This window comes from Leptinotarsa decemlineata, unplaced genomic scaffold, assembly GCF_025532065.1.
Source record: "Leptinotarsa decemlineata unplaced genomic scaffold, Ldec_3_MD MMD2_tig00026330_RagTag_RagTag, whole genome shotgun sequence".
Taxonomy (NCBI): domain Eukaryota; kingdom Metazoa; phylum Arthropoda; class Insecta; order Coleoptera; family Chrysomelidae; genus Leptinotarsa; species Leptinotarsa decemlineata.
The window spans coordinates 3767843-3793097 of NW_027412690.1; the positions used below are offsets into that span (position 1 = coordinate 3767843).

The 25255-nt window shown below is 36.4% G+C and overlaps 1 protein-coding gene across 1 annotated transcript; it reads right to left on the minus strand.

The window, feature by feature from the left end:
- Positions 1 to 236: 236 nt before the first annotated feature.
- On the minus strand, positions 237 to 23559 carry LOC111513350 (uncharacterized). Its single transcript, XM_074183063.1, has 3 exons — positions 23218 to 23559; positions 18586 to 18852; positions 237 to 369 (listed from the first exon to the last, which is right to left on the minus strand). Exons 2-3 carry the CDS (start codon positions 18849 to 18851, stop codon positions 336 to 338), a joined length of 300 nt encoding a protein of 99 aa, XP_074039164.1. The 5' UTR covers position 18852; positions 23218 to 23559; the 3' UTR covers positions 237 to 335.
- Between the last annotated feature and the right edge of the window lie 1696 nt (positions 23560 to 25255).

A 25255-nucleotide genomic window follows, 5' to 3' on the forward strand; every position in this document is an offset into this window, starting at 1 on the left:
TAATAGGTCTAATGTTTTGAAGTAGATCTCTTGTTTTGGTTCTAGAGGTACTGTTCTACTATTTCTTGATACAACATTTATTAATTTCTAGGCGGTACAAAATTCAAACCAATTTCGAAATAGGCCCTGAAGTGCGAATACAAAATTAATTCAAAACAACAATAAATCAAACGAGGGGAATGTGGTAAAAAAACAACAAGGGTGCTTCCATATCTTCCCCGTACGCTCACACTAACCTTAATTTCCTCTTGAAAAGATCATCGCTCCTGGACCGCCGGTGACGTCGCACTTGTGACTTTTTGGCGCTTTCGGGAAAACTTCTCAAAGGGATCCTTTCAGCCGCGTTGCTTTCTAATGACGCCGAATTGCCTGAAATGAAGACACCCGGTGATTAATTATGAACATCAAGGAAGTTTAGCACTGGTGTCAGGACAAAAGGGGTGGCGGAAAGATGCCAAAAATATTTCGTTAACTTGTTCACATTTCATAAAATAGAAATTACCCTCGCCTGTCCGTGAAAAGCTAAATGCAAAATATTATAAGTTTTCTCCTTATCGAGGTAAAGCACGCTTTGAGATTGGAAAGAAAGTTAAGGGGAACAAAAACGCACTTTGTGATTTATTAAATGTAAGTTTGGCTGGCATTCATTTTGTTTTCAAAGGAAAGTATATTTTTATATTGGATATAGATACGAAAGGTCCAATGGAAAAACTATGCGGTTCTATTTCCTACAGGTTATGAGGAAAATTGAAACAACCGAATTTGTGTTGTCGAAGGTGAATGGATAACTTATTGAATGAAGGAAATTGCTTTTATTTTTCATCAATACATTGATATGAGAAACGTATATTATAGTTTATAATAAAAAAATGGAAATTGACAACAATAATTCACATAGAAATTATTGCTCTATAAATTAGTTTAAGTATTCTTTCGATAATCTTCCATAAACATCTTCCATAAACAGTTTATGCTTGAGGAAGCTATTGTATAGCGAAATACATGTCGCGGTTTTTGCAAAACCCTTTTATAGTGAAAATCATACAATAAACTGTATTGATTAGTTTTTTAATATGGATTGTCATGAAGTATCGGCCAGTTCTATTCAATTACTTTCTGATTCTATTTAAAACAGATACCTTATGAAAAAATTAGAATATTTCAAGTCAAATAAACCTTTTTATTAAAAATTAAACTCAGTTCAATTCAATGATTACCTTTTTATCATAAACAATATGTAACGTTCGTTATTACTCAAGACAATACTCATGAATATAAAATTATAATATGCATATAATTGGAAAATAATTCCATGAAAATCAAAAATAAATAGATAAGTATTTTTCTGATCATTTCCATATTGATTTCAATTTAAAAGCCACCGGTAAACAGCTGTTTCAGCCTATTGGGCTTTGTCAGTACCTGGCAGGCGGTCCTCGATTGAAGACAAAATGTGACGTAATCCATCTTGATTTCATGCAGGTTGAAGCCTGGCCCCCTTCCCCTTTCAACTGGTGTTTGTCAGAAAGACAAACGGGTCGTGGCTGGTGTTTGTTGGTGGCATGAAAGTCATGAGACATCCATACCGCCCTCCGCTGTATACCCCTACCTGGCTGGGGTGAGATGGATGAAGATATTATTCATCCGTTAACGGAGGACATAGGGGCCTTATTCGACAGAGTGTTGGGGCCTTCTATATCGGGAGGGGTCGTCTACAGCGTAATCTATAGCTTCCCTGACTAAAGGATTTTCATGAGCTTCAGCATAATCTAAAACTCGCCGATTCCTCGACTGAATGGACTGCTGAATGGAAGGCAGCTTCAAATCTCTGCGGATGGCTTCATTCCGCACGAACCACGGAGCATTCACAATCATCCGTAGAATTTTATTTTGTAGAGTCTCCAAGATGGAGATGTTAGTCGGAGCCGCTTATCCCCAAACGCCTGAAGCATACATGATGACAGACTTGAACATCATGTTATAGATCGTAATTTTATTCTTTAAGCTTAACTTGGAATTTCTATTTATCGAAGGGTACAGGCTTGCCACCCGACCCTGGATCTTTGCCTTCACGCTTAACAGATGCGGGTACCAGGTGAGCCTACGATCTATAAGAAGACCTAGGTACTTGACCCGCGCTTGCCAATCAATCTCCCTTCCAGAGATTCTCACTTTCATGGCCGGAGAAGCTATCGTTCTTCCCATGGTTATTGCCTGAGTTTTTTCCGGATTCACTCGGATCTTCCACTCGAGGTACCAGCGCTCGAGGTCGCCCAATGCACGTTGCATATAGACGATCCCGAGCTCCCGACCCATGGAAGATGAGAGGAGAGCCGTGTCATCGGCGTAGAGAGATACCTTCACACAAAATGTGAATAACCAAGAAAAGTACTTAATAAAAATAACTGCTCACTCGCAAGCGAGACGTAAGTGGAACCACCTATTGGTGTGACACCCAAGTCAACACCCAAGTTTTTATGTCAGTGTTGTCGGTTGATTGGTCAAACCGCCTGGTCCATCAAGGACAGCGAAGCGAAGGAGGTTGCGCTAAATTTCTGAATAAATGCATCACATGTGGATTAGGCCTACAGCGGAAACAACGATAAAAAACGCACCGCTTACTCTACCTCCAGGTGGTGTGGAAATGAGTTTTTTTTCTCAAAACGTCTATTGAAATGTACTTTGCGGCGCTCGTATGCCAAAAACTATTGATTTTATAAAAAAATATATATAAATACATAAATTGTCGAAAATTTTTTCTAGTTCAATTTTGTACAAAAATGTTTTTCTCATGAAATGCGTCGGAAAGAAGATATTGTAAAAAAACTGTTATTAGGCGCCATTTTTCCAATATGGCGGCGAGAGCGGCGGAGATACGAGGTGGCAAAGTTGAAATTCGTAAAGAGCATATAAAAATCCATAAATTAACCAATTTTCAAAACTCCCGGAAAACTTTCCAGGTAAAACTAGCAAATGAGAGGACTACATCTCTTACCCTCATTTTTTGATATTAATAAAAAATACAACACATTGTGCAACTGGAATTATTTTTGAGGCTTCTCTGATGATGTATAACTCTCATATCAGACTAGGACAAAATCTGATTACAAAATTGAATAACCAGGAAAAAATTCTCTAACTTTTTCCAGAGCCTCTCTTCCTATAAAATGCATCCCTTAAACGTTATTTCGCTGTTTCTTAACATTTGAAACACCCGGTGTGTCAGTATAATTAGTATATTGAGCAAATACTCCTGGAACACTAGGTATAAAACTCGTTTCCGGGTTCCAAACACCAATTTTCCAATGGTAATGTTTTACTCTGACGCAATATTAATCAAAACCACCAACTGCATACCTACCGTTCTGAATTATACTGAAAACTATTATTAACCGAACATTAATGGCTGCACCCGAATGTGAATTCGATGATTGAATGCTTCTGCGGCAGTCGACAGAAGTTTGGAACGTAACTTTGTTCTAAAGGCGTATTTCCATTAAACGGACAAAACCACAATAAAACAGCAACTATTTTGATTTGTACAAAACAAAAACTTGAGTTGTCAAAATGAGAAACATTTTGAAAACTATGTGTCGCGGGCGACTGTTGCTTGTAGTTGGTTTTATGGCCAACTACAAGCAACTATTCAGTGCACCATTCAACTATTCAGTTTGTTTTAATGTGTGACTTCATAGGTATACATTTCGAGCCCAGTTCTTCATTAATTCATCAAACCTGCTATAATGTTATCTGTTTTATAATCTTCTCCTCTTCCTGACAATGGTCTCACATTTCATTCTGGTTTAGATATGTGGATGATATCCTCGTGGGTTTCGACGGCTCGAAGGGAGAGATGAATCAGTTCTTGAATTTCTTCAATACTCCCCACGATAAGATAATTTTATTGACGTTTTTTTCCTACTTTTCAATACGTAAACTTCGAAATTCAAGCGACCAGTAACGAAGATATGTAAATTAGAGCTAACGGAATACTCTAGCGGAGGGAAGGAGAATCTGGATATTTACTCATTATTTATCATTCTTTGTGTTTATTTTGTGATCATTTGTTTAACAGGTGATGATGAAACAATTTACAACCGTTCCTGCCGCAAGATTTTCTCATTCTGCATTTGAACTTTTGATGATTTTTCTTTTCTTTTCTTTCTGGTGACAATTACACATCTCTTTTCAAAACCATCCAATTGCATTTGAGGTCCGGTACCTTCGTGGTGCTGGGACTGATCACAGTAATTGCATATTTAGGATTTTACTTCGGTCGTGTTGAAAATCCTTTCATTTTTCTTAGAATTAGTGAATTTCGATTAATGAAATTCAGTATTCAAACGAGGGGTACTAACAAAAAATGCAGAGCTGGCCTGCTGGACTGTTTCTTCCCATGAAAGCTTCATCATTTTTTGAATTTTTTCAAGTAACTCTCTTATCAGTTGAGGATTTTCTAGGTGACGTTTATTGTCCAAACTTTTCATTATAGACACCATATTGTTGACTTGAGATGAAAAGTGAATCAATTTCTCCAAACAGCCGTCTTTGATGAAGGGAATTTTTCGTATTCAATAAATTACTATGTCAATTGTATATTCAGGTCGGCCAAATCGGTTTTCCAAGATAGAAATGACATTGTTCACGTTTTCAGCCGTTAACAACATTCCAGGAACTGCGAATTTAGCCTCTCCTTTGAGACATCTTAGCAAGTTCAACATAATTTCTTCATTGCTATAATCACAGAGTTTACGAAGATTTTTGAACGACTTATAAACAAGGGCCAATGTTGAGATGTTGAGGATTTCCATCAAAATGCGGGAAATCTTTCTCCATTCTGCATTTAGAATTTATAGGGTTATCTGGCAAATTGTGCATTCGAGGATTGATTCGAAACAACTGGAACTGGTATCGAAACTGATTTGAGAAAATTTGTAATTGTTTCACAAAGCATTTTAATCTCATTGCTACATGTATTTTTGTCGTCACTTTTTCCTACTCTCTCTATCATTTCAGGTGTTTGCTGTCAGTCAATACATATATTTTTAACTCATTGGGCTACAGCACCTCTGTGTTCTTGTTCATTAACCGACTCTTCTCTCGAAGCCAAACTAAATGTTTCAGACTGAAGATGAACGATATCACAAGTACTGCCATTTTCTATTGCTTCTAGCTCAGCTTTATGTAACTCTTCCTCCATCTGAAGCAAATGTAAACTATTTTCTATTTCTTTCTTTTTCAATTCCAGATTTTTTCGTTGTTTTTCTATCTCTATAGCTTTTCTCTTCATTTCCAAATCTATAGAACTTCTACGGGAACATTCAGTCTTTCTAGAAATTTTTGAGCATACTTCCGATTTTTGGTCATGTCTCAAGGAAGTTGACTCTTTCAGGACTATTTTCTCGAACTGGCCATTTGAAGTTTCTGGAATTTGGAAACGACTTGCCTTGCCAAATTGGTCGGGCCAAACATAATCTATCGATAGCTTCGATTGAAACCGGCACCAAGCCTTTGGGATTTACGCTGCTCCATATCGTGATCGCGTCGGGGTCGCCAATGTTATTCTTTCAGAAAAATTCATCAACTCAAGCCAATTTTAGTCAAGAAGGAACTTTATTGACAGTTTTTACTATTTTTCAATCTCCAACTGACTGTTTAGAATTCCAACTGTTTAGAAAACAAATGAAACAAAATAAACACACAGAATGATAAACAATGAGTAAATATCTACAAAGGGAGATGGAATTGCTGGAAGCATTAAAAATAAATACATTGCATAAAAACCCGAATTTCAAAAATGTCAACGATCAATTGGAACTATGCAGTTCTCCACTTTTGAATTTTTGAATTTTGACAACTAGTGTAGGATCCATTGGTAGCTGGAAAAAGCCACAAGCAGGTTCTTGGGCAACAGTTGGACATTTGGTAATCTTGCTATATTAGAGAAGATAAATAGTTATTGGTATTGATAATTCATTTGTCATTCCAGGTACCTAGTACAGGTACCTGACTCTATCATTACATAGACAAAATTTTATTTTTTATATACTATCTCATCGTCTATCTTTTTTTTTCGCTTTTGCCTCTTTTGCTTAAAAGATTTGATTATAAAAAAACCGCAGGCCATTATAAAAACATCGTCTAAAGAAGGTATGCTGAAAATTGTTCGTGTAGCGGAAACGAAAAAAAACATTTCACAACAAAACACGCGACTCTGATTAGTTTTTGTTTGTTTGGCGGAATTAGAGTTTGTTTTCTAAACTAAAATTTGTTTTTTGTATTGTTTCTGAGAACGAAACTAGTCGCAAGCGTGTCCGTTCAGTGGAAATCCGCCTTTAAACATGCTTTTCATTTGTTGCAATGCGTTAACCACCAATCATTTTTGTACGTGCCGTATGTCACTGGACGAATCCTATATGTAACGAACTTGCAATGCTGAAACCCAACTCTCGAACGTTTTCATGTAAGGGTCGAGAGTAATAAATGAATATTATACTTATATACCACAAAAAGTAGACAAAAACTTCAAAGCAAATCAAACCCATCTTTATATTGATATCAAAACTTATCGGGAGATTCACCTATTTAATGAAAGAAGTTTTTTCCTAGAAAAACCTACTCATGTCAAGTTCAAGTTACAAATTATATAGTAAAGTAAACAATATTGTGCACACTTGAAGTTGGCGGCACTCTCAAAGGCCAAAAAGCCAATACATTGAAATGAAACGGCTGCGAACTAGTCCACGTGGACTGTAAAATTGGCGGTTCGTATCGGATAATTTTTACTAATCAAGTTTTATGATTGGCTGAAGTCATAAAATTGAATTTGAAGTCATGTTATGGTGACGAATAGAAATCGAGAATGGGCAGATGGTTATCGCCGCCGTGTCATCAATGCTGGAACTGATCGCGATTTGAGTGTTGAAATTCGATATTGGTGCAGTTATAGTTACTTAAAATTTTTCCAGTGTAGTGATTCCAATAGCGATGATGAACAATGCGAAAAAGAGATACCAGTGAATAAAATTCGGATGCATTTGAATATTGAAACACAGAGATGATGTTTCAATGTATATAAGAATCTACATCTCAAGTTTGGTTTCGAGGGAAACGAACTATTACAAGCAACATCAGTCTTGACCGAAATTCCTTTCTCAACTGAACGTAAAATAGTCAAAAACAAACCTTATGAACGTGAGACGCGATGTGATACAGGATTATCAAAACCTTTCGAAAAAAATAAGCAAACGTCAAGCAGTTATGGAAAGCAGAAAAATAGTGGAATTGCGTAACAAATACTTAGAACAAATAACTAAACATAGACAGGAACAACGACAAATTTTCTATTTGAACAAATCTTGGTATAACACTCACGACACAGTTACGAAAGGGTGGACTGATGGTTTGAGAATATGTACGCCTAACATGCCTGCAAACAAAGGATCGCGACTAATAATTGTGCATCGCGGAGGAAGTAAAGGATGGGTTCAGAATTCTTTGAAATTATGTGGAAAAAAACTTGAGGACTGCAATGTTGACTAAACATGAAAGCTGATATTTTCGAGGAATTGTATGAAAACTCATTGATCCCAAGTTTGTATGCGAATAGTGTAATAGTTCTTGACAACGCTTCCTATCATTCGCGACAGCTCATCAAAGTACCGAATAAAAATTCGAGGAAAGATGAAATACAAAGTTTTTTAATGGATAACAATTTGTACAACCATTTGTGTTTTGAAAATTACATACCAAAACCAACCACTTGAAGTTGAACAATATTATTAAAGGGGAGCTGTTGAAAGGTAGGTTGCCTCGTTAATAATGTATGTATACACATAATATTCGCTTTCATATCATACAAATTGTGAAAAATTATAAATTGATAGGTTTAATTCATTTGAAAGATTATTTTCTTTTTTTAGAACATGTTATTCATGCGTCATTGTTGTTAAGTTGATCCCTATATCGTTTGCTCGAGAACTACCAACCTTTGCCGAGTTACAATTGCTATGGTGGCCATCTTGATTCCTGCAATTTCAGAGTTCAATGTTCATCACTGAATCAGGTTTCAGGTTTCATTTCGGGTCATTACAATAATTTCAAATCGTCGTTGAGAATTATCCATCTAGCAATTGTCAGCGTAATTATTCATGACGAAAAAACATTTTTTTATAAATTTTAATACAGTATTACAGTTTTTTTGCTACCAGTTTTTGTTAGTTAGCTCAGCTCTCAGTTGTACTTCGTTCTTTTCTCCAATGATAACTTCCGCGACACACTTCTTCCTAATTATGTAGGTTAGGTCAAAAGTAAGTGGGTCTATTCGACCCTCCACCGCAACCCGCAAGGGTTTATTGTGACTCACACCTATTCAAACTCGACCAAATAAACCCAGCTTCTCAACGAAGTCGATTAGTTTATATGGTGAATGATCTTTCAGGTCAGATGGTAATTGTGCGGCTCTGCCAAACTCTGAAAACCTGATATTGATATTATGTTGATGAGTCCAAACATGCTCTGCTATTCCGGATTTGCTGGTTTCTCCTTGCTGTGTGTGTTTCTTGTGCTCAGCAATGGCCTCTTAGTATCACCGATGTATGATTCTCCGCACTCGCAGGATATCCGGTAAATGCAATTATTGGAATCGCAGTCCGCGATTGGTGGCCTGGTTTTCGTGAGGCTGCTACGGATAGTGTTACCAGATCTGAAACAGGTCCTGATGTTATACTTGGACCCAATCCTCCGTATCCTTTCCGATAATCCTCTGATGTAGGGAAGTACAAGTACTGGTTGTGGAGGCTTCTCTTCCTTGTGGAGCTCTTGCTGTCTTCTAGCTAAAGCCTGTTCTACCATCACTCTGGAGTAACCATTCCGTTGAAGGTCGTTTTTGATGATGCCTAGTTCCCTATCGAGACCTTTCTTTGTATTGCAGAGCACGAAGGTACGGTCTAGTAGAATCTTTATGATTCCTGTCTTAGTCGATTGATATTTTTCAGGAATTTCAAATCATTTTATATTATGTTAGACAATGGAAGTCCGAAATGATGAAACAAACCACGAAACATTGTCAACCACCTTCAAACAAACTCACTTTCCAATTCAGATTATCAGTTAAAATAAAAATTGGGAGAAGCTGAATGCTGAGTTGAAAATTTTGATCTGTATCATTTTTTCATCGGAAACGAGTGGAAGTGGAAGGGGAAAGAAAGCCTTACTACCCAAGTACTGAAGCGGGAACACTTACACTCGACGGGAGCCAATCGCGAACAGTTCGACAACCTAGTAACCTAGCCACATACGAAAGCATAAACACTCATTGTCCACCACTGTCTTTCGACAGTCCGAGTATATAAGCATATGTTGATTCAGAAGACAGTGACCTATGAGAAGGCCTGTTAGACATCGTAGTTCATCCCAACTGTAGCCCAACAACTGTCTGGTTTCAAGCTTCGAAGGATAAATAAACGACTTGGAGTGAGCCAATCCTGTAAAATTCTGACAGAAATATTGCCATCCAGGTATTCAATGTTCGTTTGGCAATACCAAAAGCAATGCCAATGACAGTTTCCGGTCCGATGAAGCTGCTTGCAGCACCTTCCTTTGCAAGGGAGTCAGCAGCCTCATTGCCTTCCAGGCCGGTATGGCCAGGAATCCAGACCAGAAACAATTTGTTAAGTCTTCCTATTGAGGAGAGAAAATAATTTAAGTGATATTTTTGTTTTAATTATTTTTTCATGAACCAGTTAGTCCGAAAGTGTTTTAGAGATGAGCATTTTATTTTGAAATATAATAATCTCTTGTTTCTATTTGACACCTATTTTGCACTAGCACTTTGTTTTATGTTCCACTTAGTTTCACCAATTAAAATTCATTTGACCTATTTCATTACCCAACATCAAGGTAAAGTTATAACACAATATAAAACATAAGTAATCCTCTTGCTGTCAAGCTTAATACTACATTTTGGTTTTATTATGGTTTTCAATCTGACTGTAAGGGGGTTTTCCTCAAAAACACCCTGCTGAGTCACCAGAAGTTATGAAAATGTATGTATATCATAGGAATACATGGAAACGACTTGTCCGTTATCTTGGACGATCCGATGAAATTGATTAATTGTTGAGCAAAACTTTTGCAATTTTCTGGAATCATTTCCAAATTCAAGAGGTGATAAACTTCATAAATAATTAATTGAATAGAGCTATATACGCCTGATTTAACAGTTTTGACAATTCAGAAACTCATTCAGTCAACGCCTTTTTATTATTCATGTCATCGATTATTTTCTCATTTCTTGTGTTGTGATGAGTTTTAAAAAAATCAAACTGAGAATCATGAATTTTCTGGGACATTTATGCTGCTTTAGTGTCTAGAACAGTGTTTTCCAACCTTTTTTCCTGGCGTACCACTTTACAAGGCAAAATTATTTTGCGTACTACTTAGTCTCGTAGAGGTAATTATAGATGGAATATGTACATTATTTATTATTTTGCTAACCTAACTAACCTATTTTCCAACGATGAGTATGAAAAATAAAATTCTGTGTAGTGTTATAATACTTTATTAATTGTACTATCTGAAAACTGGTTTGAAATATCATACTTCACGGAATAAGGCACAGCTACCTACTCATTATTGCGAAACTCGCCAGAAAAATCAACATATAGTACCTCACATGGCTAAATCGTTTGGTCAAAGGTCATACAGGTACATTGCGCCTAAGTATTCTATTCCCAAATTAATAACCGACATCAAAAACATTTTTACTTTCAAGAAAGAATTTAAAAAATACATTCTGAAAATGCCTAGAATAGTAGTCACTGAAATAATCGAAGGAAAATGAAAATTGAAAACCTTTTAAATACCGATGTATCACTTTTAGCAAACACGTATATAAATTATTGATATATTGTATTGAACTGAACTGTTAAAACGTTTGATATCCGCTTAGTTGAAAATTGTGTTACTGTATTATACTATTTGTTTTCTTATTTTTATTTTAAGAAAAATTGAACATCATTTTGAATACCTATGTCTCACTCTTATCAAGCATTATCAATATATTATATTAAACAGAACTGGTTGAAAGCTAAATAATCTTGGACTGTGTCTTTGTATTGTATTATAGTGTTTGTTTTTTCATTTTATTTTACTTCAAGTATAATATCAAACTATAATAGCTGTGCATTTTCAATTACATTTACGATTGAATATGCTCGTAGTCGAATACCTTTATATGTTATTCATTCAGTGTTTTTGTTTAACTACTTCAATGTATGTATGTATATACCCATTCACACCAAATTTGTATCTCGAAACAAGTATTCACTTACTTATCGAGCATCTCGTTATTTATTTGAACATTCAATTTGTACTTCTCATTTGTATTTGTATTTGGATCTTAAATAAATAACATTATATTATTATTATAATTATTATTATATGAACAAGGAATTCATAGATATAAAACACATTATACTGTAAAAGAAAAACAACAAAAATATAATGCAATACTTCAATGAGAAGGCTGAGCTTGATGATTAGAAGCCAACTTGGCAATGTTTAACTTAATATTGCTCAATGTTAAACGGAGATCATTTTCCACACTAATAAGTATATTTTGATACTTGTTTTTCAGGTACACAAGTGAAGAGAATGGTGTCTCGCACAAGTAGGAAGTTGTGAATGGAATTAAAAACTTTACTGTTTTGTCAGCTATTTGTGCGTAGTCCGCACGAGCAACATTTTTTTAAACTTTTGCTGTAGTTCTGAGTCACAATTCAGTTCATACAACCATTCATAATAGCAGTAAAGTTTTCTTGCGCTATTTCTATATCAGCAAACGGGTTTTGGATCCAGGAATATTTACTGAAGTCTTCAGGAAAATATATGTTGTAGCTTTGAATCAAACCAAGAGTGTGCTTTGATGTCCGTCAGAAGTGCAGGACTCAGTTTGAGGTCATTTTCTTCGACGAAATTCTCGAGCGTTGGAAACAACGACACCTTCTTCAGTTCTGCTTGTTTTGCTGCTTGATTCAGTTTCTTTTTCATAGCACTTACTTTATCATTAACCCGAAAAGGAGTGTTATGGTTTCCTTGCAGGGTTTGGTTGACCTCATTAAGTTTTGAAAATATCTCTGCCAACGAGCATAGTCTCAGTTCATCTGCAAAGCAGTTTTTTAATTCAAAGTTTTTGTCAGACAAAAACACGAAAACTTCATGGCTCATCTCAAACAAACGTGTCAATACTTTCCCTCTTGACAACCATCTGACCTCTGTGTGCAGCAACAGCTGTCTGTGCAAACCACCTATATCATCACATAATATCGCAAACAAACGGGATTGTAAAGCACGTGCCTTGATAAAATTTACTGTTTTTACAGCTAGGCTCAAAACCTCCTTCAAGCTGTCAGGGCCATTTTTGCTTACCAAAGCTTCTCGATGCAAACAACAGTGCGTGAATGTTGCTTGGGCAGCCACTTGTTTTACTCTAGCTACAACTCCAGCGTGACGCTCGACCATCGCAGCGGCTCCATCGTCGTTCCAATTCAGATCATGCTCATTCATAAAAGCATTTAACTTCACGAAAATATCTTCGCTAGTTGTATGTGTCGGTAATACCTCACAAAATAGCATATTTTCATTTACTCCATTACCGTCTTCATACTTAACGTAACACAGCAAATTTGGCATATAGGTTATATCTGTTGTCTCATCAATTTGCAGTGCAAAATATGGACTGTCTTTGATTTTAGTAGGTAACTAACATGCATTTTACATCTAGTGCCATGTCTTTCACTCTCCGTGTTACAGTGTTTTTAGATACAGACACAACATCAAGCAGCTTTGCTCCTTTATCTCATGAAATAAAAGAAACTTTATCTTTGGCAGCCGGTAATATAAAAGATTCGCCAATGGGGAATGTTAATCCTGCCGAAAATCAAGAAGTTTTCATAAAAGAGCTCTAAAACAACGCATTTTAAACTTATCATTTCAAACTTTTTCTTTAAAAAATTAATTAAATACTTAAAAAAGAGGAATAAAATAATGCATTCAACATTTAAAGGGATTCCTTTCTATTTCACCATTTGGCAACATCGGTTATAGCTAATAAAGGACAATGAATCTCTTACCTGTATGAGACAAACAAAGATGACATATTTCAGAGGCGTGCTGTTCTGTTTACTTATGTTCCGAGTTCCGAGACATTCTGTGACATATGACATTTTATACACCTAACCTATATTCCTCTATATAAATAAATAACAAAACAACTGTTGTTTATGTAGCTTGTGGAGGTGGTATTGAACTATAATTTATATTTTGCCTTAATTTGACACTATTGACATGATTCTTCTTCTTCTAGCTTACTAGTAACCTGAACACCGATCTAGCATTCTAGGCGCTGTTGCCAATATGTGAATTAGAAACAAATCCCTTTAAAAATTGAAACCCAACATTTGAAATATCAATTTGAATACTTTTCGAAGTGAATTTGAAAAACTCATGAATTGAACTCAACTTTATTTTGTTCAAACTTGCCTTTGCTGTAATAACCCAAATTGAGGAACATTCCCCATTGTAAGTGGCTTAGCTTCTTGAGCGATTCTTAAACTAACTTTATACGAGGCTTCAACTGCCCCGGCGTTCAAAAATAAAAATGAGCTCATTGTAGTTTTGCTCCCTTTGAGCTCATTTTCTTTTTCTTTAAAATAAGCCACAGGTTTTCCTTTCAAATTAGTGTGTTTTGCATTAAAATGCTTCATGAGGAGTGAAGGTTTCATACTATGTTTGGATAGTGTTTCCATACAAACAACCCACTGTGGAATGGGCTCATTCATATCCCCAGTATAAGTAAACCCAAAAACTAAATAATTAGAATCATATTTTCGATTGACTTGTACTAGAAGTAATTCTGGTTGGTTGAATGCTAGTTGTGGCTGCATTTGATTCAGTTGGCGTTCCGGTATCCTCAGTAACACTGTCAACAGTTTTCACATCACTTCTACTACTTTTAAAAAGTTTAGGTTTAGAACCAGGTTGGCAAAGATTTGAAAACTTATCCAAATCAACTGTGTCAAAGCAAAGAGCGAGACAACACTAAACTCAACCAGACAAAATATTTAGCATTGCTACGCGTGGCGACTACAACTGTACTGTTACTGTAACAGGGTCCTACAGTTGAACAAACTGAAATTATAAATGATCATATTGGAATGTATAACGGCACAGCAAATGACACAAAATGATTTTCTAAATGGACCATATTTTCCAAATCGAATTTCATACAAAAATATGTAACCAAAATAACAACTATGATATAAAAATAGAATAATGACATATGTTTCCAAATTTATTCTTGCCAACCCACATTTCCAGTTGCGATATTCATATACCAAAAAAGATCTACTAGATATGCTTCGAGAAACCCGAAAATTTCATCATTACCCTTTCTCTAAAGCAACTCTAAGGCATCAATCAGAATTAAAATGGTCATTAGAAAAATATTTTCAAAAAATATCACCTACCTCCTAAACCATAAATATCGCTTTGACACTTAGACAGTCGATTAGAACCTCGTCCATTATCTTTCCTGTGATTTTCCGCGATTCCATTTCTATCTGGAAAACCGGGCGCAGCCTTTCCTCCGACTTCGAAAGTTTTTCTTTTCGGGTCTTCGAAACTTTCGTCGGAAATTTTAACGAAATTATTTTGTTGTCTCTTCCTGTCTCGACGATTCACCGAATTGAAACTCGAAGAATTATTTTTGTTGAAGTTGTCCGACGTGTCGCTCCTGATGGCAAAACAGAAACAATTCTTTAAAAATGATACAAAATGTTTCACCGCGAGCTCGATTGCTGTATGGAATGAAAAGCTGCAGTGAACTTTCAAAGGATATCGAGTTTCAGAGAAATGAAATGAGAGACGTAGGAAACTTTTCGAATGGAAGTTTTCAAGTGTATCTACAATATTAATATTGTAAATGATAGCGACTTCAGGTTGTACATGCGGAAAAAAATAGGCGTATTTTTACAGTAAATCATATGCACACCTTAATATTCAATATTGTAAATTATAAGTTAACGTAGTTGAGTATGTATTTCATTCAGACATTTTAAATTGTCGATAATTGAATGTGAACTAGTTCACATGATGCATCAAGGTTCAATTATAAATTTACATGATTAGCAGTGAAAATAAACCACACAACATATTATCTTAGGATGCACATGTTCTGTAACTAACCTCCATAAAGTTAGCAAGGCAACTCGCAGTAAAATTATTGAAATATACTTTTTCAATTGTCGAATAATTGTCGAGAATTTGTCGTGAAAGAAAAATAATTGTCGCGCATCCCTTTTTTTTTATAAGGGGTAGCTCTGCTAACTTGATATAAAGTTAGCACAGCACCCGCAGTAAGATTTTTAATATAACTAAATTATTAAAACTTTCATTACTAGTATTTGTCGAATAATTGTCGTAACCCAATCCATATCAAGAAATTTCCTGAAACGTATTTTTTTGGAAAATATTGCATTTTTCGTGTCATACCTTGTACTATATGGATATTTTGAACCATATGGCAACACCGCAACAGATGTATTTGATTTCTTCATATATTTTTTAAAAGGATCAACAGTGAAAAGTGCTGAAATAAATTTGTAATGTATCTACGTGAAAATTATCGATACATTTTTTTGTTTCATCAATTTTTGTAATCCTATAATCATGTCGATTATTTTTTGCAATTAGCAACCTATTGACCAATTGTATCTCATTCGACAATCGTTTATAAATAATTAATTATTTTTTTTTACAAAAGACAACTCATTGATCAATTGTCATATCTCTTTCGACAATTGTTTATGAATGAAAAACAATTGTCGTTCTTCAAATTTTTTTTTAAATAGGTGGCTCTGTCAACTTGACATAAAGTTAGCACGACCATCCCAGTACAGGTCTGAATAATTCTCAAATGTCGAAATTATTGTTGTTAATATTTGTCGAGTAATTGTCGTATCTCTTTCGACAATTGTTTATGAAGGACAAACAATTGTCGCTCTTCATCTTTTTTTTAAATAGGTGGGGCTCTGCTAACTTGATATAAAGTTAGAAGGGTCATCCCTGTACAGGTCTCAATAATACTCAAATATCGAAATTTATGCTATTAATATTTGTCGAGTAATTGTCGTAACGCTCTTCATGTGAGAAAACGATAAAAAATGTATTTTTCTTTACGTTATATTTTAAGTATAGTTTGCGCTAGATGGCAACGCCGCAATAAAAACATCTTATTCGTTCATTAGTCTTTTCTAGAGATATTCAAAGCGTAAAGTATTGATGAATTGTCGAAATATCAGAATTGATATGTCGATTATATTAAAGAGGAATTATGAATTTCTCCCAGCGGGCAACGTGATCTTGTTTTTCTGTTAATTATTTTTTTTTACAAAAGATACCTTATTGATGGATTGTCGTATCTCTTTCGACAATTGTTTATGAAGGAAAAACAATTGTCGCTCTTCAACTTTTTTTAAATAGGTGGCTCTGCTAACTTGATATGTAGTTACCACATCCTCCCCAGTAGAAATCCCTAAAAGTCTAATCTATAGTGCATTACGACAATTACTCGAAATTGTCGTAACGCGTAATGTTAATTACATAATTTTTAAAATATTTGTTCATATTCAGAATCATTTTATTTCTTTATTATAATAAAATGCAGTACTCTTCTCGTCGCGTGTTCTTGTCTTTAGGAGATAGAGAAAACTTATGCAGATGAAGAAAACTTCAAGAAAAGAGAAGCTTCGAAAAGAGTATTGCATTTTTGCAATACCGAACTCTAAAAACCTGATTCGGTCCCCAGCGGGGCAGGCACAAAGTATATACTCTGCTGTTTCATCATTTTCCAAATAGAGGCGACACACACTGTCTTTCGGCAGTCCGAGTTTCTGCATATGATGATTCAAATGACAGTGACCTGTAAGAAGGCCTGTTAGACATCGTAGTTCATCCCTACTGTAGTCCAACAACTGTTTGGTATCAAGCTGCGAAGGGTGAATAAACGCCTTGGAGTGAGCCAATCTTGGAAGATTCTGCCAGAAGTCCATGAATCTTTTTGCCATCCAGGTGTTCAATGTTTGTTTGGCAAAGCCTAAAGCGATGCCAATGACAGGTTCTGGTCCAATGAAGCCACTTGCAGCACCCTCCTTTGCAAGGGAGTCAGCAGCCTCGTTTCCTTCCAGGCCAGTGTGGCCAGGAATCCAGACCAGAGACAATCTGTTAAGTCTTTCTATCGAGGAGAGTCGTTTTTGGCAATTTGCTACCAATTTAGACGTTGCTCGGTAGGAGTCAAGGGCTTCCACTTGTGTATGAGGTTGGATTCTTCCAATCTCTCTGCACACAATTCAATAGCGAAAATTTCCGTTTGAAATACAGTCGCATAGCTTCCTAGGCAGGTAGATAACTCTGTCCTGGGTCTGCGACTAAAAACACCTGCACCAGAACCGTAAGATGTTTTTCATTCATCTGTGAACCAACAACTATCTGCTCTTAATATTTCCTTCTCCCGGAGGATCCAGTCCTCTCTACTCGGGAACAGTACTTCATAAGGCAATTCGTAGTTTACAGTTCGAGGCATAAAGTCAGAGGTCATTTCCAGAATACTGTGACTTCCAGAGTCAACCAATAGTCTGTTACACTCTGCATTAAATTGATTTGTGCAATTGGCAATGTGCACAAGTCAGTATGCAGTCCATCTAGCCTCTCCAGACGAATGTGGAGAGGAGGTAGATCTAGAAGGATCTACATGCCCGCTGACGATGTGGTACTGATGGCACCACTGATAGCCAGACAATCCTGTCTCTGTAAGCCAGAGAGCTTCGCCTGGGCCTTTTTCTGTGAAGCCTTATTCGGCCACCAGGCAATTGCATACTAGTACACTATAAAAAATATGCAAATCCAATATAATCTATATAGAAATCTTTGTCAACTCAGAATCGGGATACAAGCATGGATCTGGCTAAAAATGATACGTCGTTAGAGATGCACCACACAAGTTAAGGTAAAAGGTTCAAACGTGTCGAGAACTGTGTGGCATTATGGTAGATAAAAATTAGAAAGTAGAAACTTGAAAACAAAATAAGTAAAAAAAATATGTTAAACGTACCGCGTATATTGCTGAGGAGAGTGATACGATGACTGCTACCTAGGACCTTCCGAATTATTTTTTAGTTGACATAATTTTTTTTTACTTATTTTATTCAATCCTTCGACCCATTTCTGGTATTTTGGAAAACGATTGGGATTAAGAAACATAAGAGAGGGTCGAAAATAGTTCACATATAATCTACAATATTGTATGGAAGTTTTAGCCAACTTTTATTATACTTCACTTCATTGAACAGGTAAGTCAGCAATACGATCTTTAATTTCGCCATCCCCTCAAACTCCAAGGAGATTGACAGTGAAGAAGTGTATTAGGCATTTCCGAGCCAAATTAGAGAAAACCAACAAATTTTTGATACTTTTTCGTTACCAATATTATTTCGAGTTTTCGTTACACCACCCTGTATACGTACTAACCTAGACCTGGTCAGGTGGCTTGACTTTTCATCAGAAGTCCGTCTTCTAGCCGCCTCGTTACTCCGGCAAATTGTCCTCGAAGTATCTTCATTATCCGCGGTTTCCACCAACAATTGGCCCTTGTAATCATATAGTTGGATAACCGGAAGAATAATGTGCGGTGAAGACTTCGAAGTAGATAATTCCCAGTGCCAACTTTTCGGCTTCCTCAGCTGAAGTCTAATGATTTCCGGAATGGTAGTGCCGGAAGAAGGCATCTTTTCCATTCTGAAAACAAACGTTCCTGCTAAAAAAACTGTGCCTTTGATACTCGTAATTTTGTTTCATTTAAAAGTATTGAAATATGTAGGTATTAGCCGTGAAACCTCATATAGTTTGTATGTCAAAATGATTGATTACGTAGAATCATAAAATCATCCGAAGATTTGAGAAGTGAAATTTGAATGTCATAAAAGATCATATTCAGTTGAGATACCATGGATATCGCATTTTTCGAATTTTCCACTAATGGAAAATCAGAGCCCAAACACAACGCATTTATGATTCAACACGAGACAGCGCTGTTGTGACCCCCCAAAGGCCTCAGCAGTTGTGCTAGGCTGAACCACAAATGCATTGCTGGACTCAACTGTCCTTAAAGGATAAGCCTGTTTGAGTAAGGGCGTTAACTTCTCCCAAATTGCGGGATCGATAGAGAACTCAATCCTCGAACATCAAAGATAAACGGGGCTCCTCAAGGCGGTCAGTTGTAAAACCAAACCCTGCACCTTGTGTCAGTAACCTCTATACTCATTATGCAACTGCGCAAAATTATGGTGTTATAGACACCATCCTGGCAGGCCCCAATGAACCCCTCAGTTCCCGACTTCAGCCCACTCGACCTGAGAAAAGCGAAGGTCAGGTGCTTTGATAAGCCGAAGTCTTAAATGTTGTCAAAGAAGACCCCATTCATTAGCTTATTCTTGTGTTGTCGCAGAAGTGAAGTGATCCCTGCGGCTTTTATATTGGCTAAACGGGTTCCAATTAGGAGACAGAGTTGTGATCAGAGTCTGAAACTAAACCTAATTCACCATCCGTCAGTTAGCTGCCCTAAAGAGAGGCTGCCCTAAAGAGAGAGAAAGAGAAGGGGGTCCAAACTCCTAATGACTTCACAGGATCCTTCCTGTACGATTTTGTCAAACTGCATTCTTGTTGTCGGGGTATGTAGAACCGTGGGACGGACGATTTGGGATGCAAACTTCTATGAAGATGCATGATTTTTTGGGTTTTTACGTCGAGTTGATACAGCTCCTCTAGAGTCTTGTCTACTACTCCAAACGAGTAGAGTAAGATTGGAATGGCAAGCATATACGTTGCAGCAACTTTGTTCTCCCACGACAGTTCCGATGACTAAATCTGTCGGAGTTTGTACTGATTCTTGCCGCGGATGATGAACCGTTGCAAATTTATGGCGAACCGCCAGAGTGGTATTAGTTGTTTAAAGCATCTCACTATTTTGGCGGTAACTGCAAGGCATCTGAACAAATGTGAGATGAGCTCATGCAATATGTACCAACTGCTTTGCGGTAATCGATCCAGTCCATAGAGAGGTTACGCTTGTACTGTATCAAGTCCTGCGTAGGTTCTCTTTACATCCTCTTTACTCCTCTCTGCGACTCTCTGTACTCACATATCCGTTCAGATAATTGATCAATTGCGGTGAGTATTCCTTTTGTATACGATGCTCGTAAACAACTCACACCACGAATTTAAGCATGTTATCGTTCTGTAGTTCTTAGGAATCGACAAATCTCCGCTTTTAGGGATGAGAACGGTCCGCCCCTCGACAAACCACTCGGGGATCGGCTGATCTCCGTCCAGTCATAAGTTAAAAACTCTGGCCAGATGTCCAGAGAAGATGGAAGCTCAGCCCATATCGGCCTGGAGCAGCAAAGTTCTTGGAACCAAGGGCTCTCCGAACGTCATCCGGGTTATTGGGTTGTGCAGTTCATTGAGCTCAGGCTGTAGAAGCTATCTGCTGAAAGCTTCGAACCGCACTAGGGCTGGAGTGTCTAAGTTGAGTAGCTGCGTGTGTTCATAAATGCCCTTCCAGAAGGGATCCTCTTGTTCAACGGTCAGCGGATTATCAACAACACGTTGATGGTGTTGGAATAAGCGGGAAGATCTCTCGCGGAACTTGAAGTTTTCCGCGATGTATCTTGCTCGCCTCACTGGTGACTTTTTAACGGCCACTAGAATTCGTATCCTATCAAGACAGTGCTGTTTGGTGGTCAACAGCACGCCTTGACTCAAAGTGTGATGGATACCTACATCGTAAACACACATTGCATACGAGATGTTTTGTCTCGCCAACTTGATCTTAGCCATCTTGTGTACCCCCCGTTCAATTTACCGAGCCGCCAGGCCGGAATTCCGTCCCTCAGATTAGGAAAGCGATTATAAGTTCTTGTAGCTTATCATAATTTTTTTTCGTCATCCTAAGGGTGCGCTGGTCGAGCCATATCCCCCTGAAGCCCCGATACATTCAGGAGGCTGCGGCAGCATTATCAACCAAGTCATAGTTTATAAAGTTATTCAGTGATCATTTCATTTTGAATGTATATGATAATATTGTATTGATACTTAACTGACCCCCCAACCAGCTCACTTTTTGTGAACGTCCACGACACTTTAGCGACCTTTTTAATTGTTCCCAACAATGTGTTTCGACTGAACTATGAACTAGTACAGAATCATATATACTTTTTTTATATGATAGATTTGCTTGTGAAGATAACTTTGTTTTCCCAGTCATTATTTCACAAAACAGTATGAAACTTTTAAATTGCCACTCTTTCAACATGACGACGCGCTTGTCACGTGATGAAAAGGCCTATTTGTCAGACCACAGCCTACTGTTGGTTTTATTCGTACTCCAGTAATTCAATCTGTCGGTTGCATAAAATAGAATATCTAGCAAAAAAAATATATAAATATATAAATAAACACAATCCACTACATCTAGAAAAATAAGTAGGTAGGATTTCAATAGCTGTCTTAACAATTTTTATGATTTTACGCATTGCGTATTTATGTATTTAATTTACGTTATATTCGTGAATATTTTTGTAGAGTTCGTGATTGAAACATTCCGCAGTATATTCCGAATTTTCTCAAGTAGTACTGTATCTCGAGAAAACCAAGTTTAGTGATGTTCAACACGGATTCACTCACTGTTGCTTCGTCAAATAATTTGATTGCCGTTTTGGTTGACTTGACTTGATAAGAACCTATTCATACATCTTAGTCCTTGTCTCTGTCTTAATGTTAGTCTCAATGAAAAAGTTCAAAGTTTAGGTAGTTACTTAAGTTTCCATAAAATCATTCATACAACGTTTTTTGACCTTGTCTTAGTCTTTGTCCATAAATTGTGACCTCCAAAGTTACAATTACAAATACCGATTGATGGGCAAATTGAATTCAGTTGATTGTTGATCGAGTTATAGTGATTGGAAAACAATTTAATTTTTATGGTTTATTATTGTACAAAATGAGTCTATAAAAGGAACTTTCGTTCAAATTGTTGGCAAATCGCACAATCACGTTCAAATTGATAATACATAGGTACTATAACTATGGCCACATGACATTTATGTATATTAATAGTCCCAATTCTTAGGATTGAAATTATGCTGAATAAATTGATCAGTCTTAAAAGTTAACACTGTACCTATGGCCACATGACATTTATGTATATTAATAGTCCCAATTCTTAGGATTGAAATTATGCTGAATAAATTGATCAGTCTTAAAAGTTAACACTGTACCTATGGCCACATGACATTTATCAATATTCCAAATTTTTAGGATTGAAATTATGATGAATAAATTGGTCAGTCTTAAAAGTTGTTGAGACAACGACAAAGTCTAAAAAGGCGTTTGGGTATGATATCTGCTTTTCTCCATACATTAGTTGGTATTCTCTAAACTTTTCTGGAATGATAACTTGCATTATCCATCATAATCACAGAGTTAGGTGGAATGAGGTTTATCATTAGTTTGCTAGGCCGCTTCAATTTATTTTGCCGCCTTATATTTTTATTTTGCAAAAACTCTCAAGATAGTATTTCAAAATGAATACCAAGAGTGTAAAGGGCAATCTCATAATGTTCGTGAAACGCTTAAAGTAACTATCATATTCAATTTGATAAGGGTATTTCATAGAACAAGTAATTTATACAAAGCATTAATGAATTATTCACAAACCTTTCTCTTCAATTACTTCGACACGTCCAGACATACGCGACGGAAGGACGTTTGTTTTATAAGGTACCTAGTCATTATACAAAAAAGCATTAGCTTAATACATTTTGAAAACCATGATCGGTTGAAATTATTTCCAGAAAAGGAATATGATAATATAACCTCAAAATCCCAATTTTAGAATTAGTGTAAAATAGCTCGAAATTATTAACTTCCGAAAATTAGAATTACCTGTCAAAAATGTTGATTGATTTCTAATTTTAATCGGTAAAACAGGTCTAGCACATTTAATCGCTGTAAAACAAAACTTTGAAAACTACACAGCCTTCAACTTCTTCATTGCTTTCATTCATTGCGGAAAATAATTCTGAAGAAAATCCGAGCACTTACCTATGAAAAAGCTTATATTTAATTGATATCCTATGTCATTGATATACAGACGAGATTACACAACTTTCACACTAGAATCTCTGTTTAAAAACTTCCCGCACAACCACATAAATAAACTTATTTAATGTTTTTTCACAACTGTCACACTCAAACAATTATCAAACACAGACTTTTTTTGCTTCGCGTTACTTGGCACGCTCACTACCACCTGGTCAATGTTAGGATTTTCGAATTTTCGTCCATCTTACGTTTTATTTTTATCTTGTTTTCGACGTTGGCGCTGCCCGTGTTGAAAACTGACTGAGGAGGCGTTGGAATTCTGGCTGACCGATCTTTTATAACTATTTTTAAGTCAACATTCGATTTCGTTTTTAATGTAAGATCAGTGAATACATGTAGGTGAAGATTCGAAATTATTCTGCACAGGGTGTTCCAATAATGTTTCCATTGACAAACTGAAATATAACGATGTGTTAATGTTATATGCTTACGGTAGGTACCCTAACAACGCTTCGAAAATCCCGGAAAAAATAATCGAAAGCCGGGTTACAAATTATCTCAATTAGGAAATGCTGCTGTCCCAAAAACAAGCCGGTTTCAGACCGATGCACAGGCGTGAGACAGCACTTGCAAATATTAGGTAACAATTAGGTAGGACTTACGATTCTAACGAAATCACTCTCTTGGATTACTCTACGGCGTTCGATACTCTCAAACATGACATGCTTACAGTTCATCTGCTGAGTGAAACCACTGTAGATCAAGCATTGATTATATTTGTAGTAATTTATATAATTTAAATGTTTCATGCACAGTTATTCCATCTGGATTATCTAATCATGAAGCAGCAAAGTGTTCAGTTCTTCTACAATTTCCAAAAAACACACCATAAGTAAGCATGGTAGATTGTTCAGTCGCTCAAACTGCGATAGGTTCATCCAGATTTGTCTCTGGATTGACTAGGAGAGCACATTATCCGAATGTGATCAATTTTTGTCATATCACAATGACTTTCGCGCCCTGCATTTAGTGTCCAACCGAAACTGGTTTTTACGACCGAAACTGAAAACGAATTTCGGCAACGGTCTCAGTTTCGGCCGAAACCGATTATGTTTTGAGGGAAAAATAAAGAAAAGGTTATTTTAATCAGTTAGTCTTTATTTTTTTATCTTTAAATCACAAGGTTATGCACTCTTCGACATTTTTACTTATTGATAATCAACATAAAAAACCCTTATATTAATGGCACCTTAAAAATACTTAAAATAGGTGAAGTGTTTATTTGATTCTTTTGAATATCATTGATGGGTTTTCAAAAATATTAAACATAAAATTACTTATTTGAGTTGTTACCTAATATCACTTGTAAGAAATTTAACGAGCCGAACATGACCGATCACAGCGCGGGAACTCCCGCATGCAGTTTCGGTTTCGGTAGTAGTTTCGGCAGGTTTGCCGCCGAAACCGAAACTAAACCGAAACCCGTTTTTTTGCCGAAACTCGACCGAAACCGAACTTTCGATCGGACACTACCTGCATTATATAAATACCGAAAGATATACTAATCAACTATCAAGCTAGCAAGGAATATATGTAACAGTTCAAATAATGAAATCAAAGGGACCTGGTCAATGATATAAGAGATCAATTTAAAAAAAACGTTCAATTTCCTTTTAATTCTGACACAATTGATGGGTTCTATTGCTCAAAAGATAAGCAGTACGATCCATGTCCCTTATGATCCATTGATCTGCTTGAACGATATAAAAGTTCATGATAAACTATGTGATATTGATATACATGAACTGGTTAAAACTTTACATCGCATTAAAAACAAAAATGCAGCAGGTAATCTACTTACTACTCAACGCCCCAGAACCATTGGTTACCCTCATTAACACGCCTAAACACGCATAAACGCCTTCGAAAATAGACACCAGGTGGATTCTATTTACACAGATTTTTCAAAGGCATTTGACCGAGTAAACCACAATTTGTTGTTGCATAAACTAAACACTTTGGGTATTCAAGAAAACAT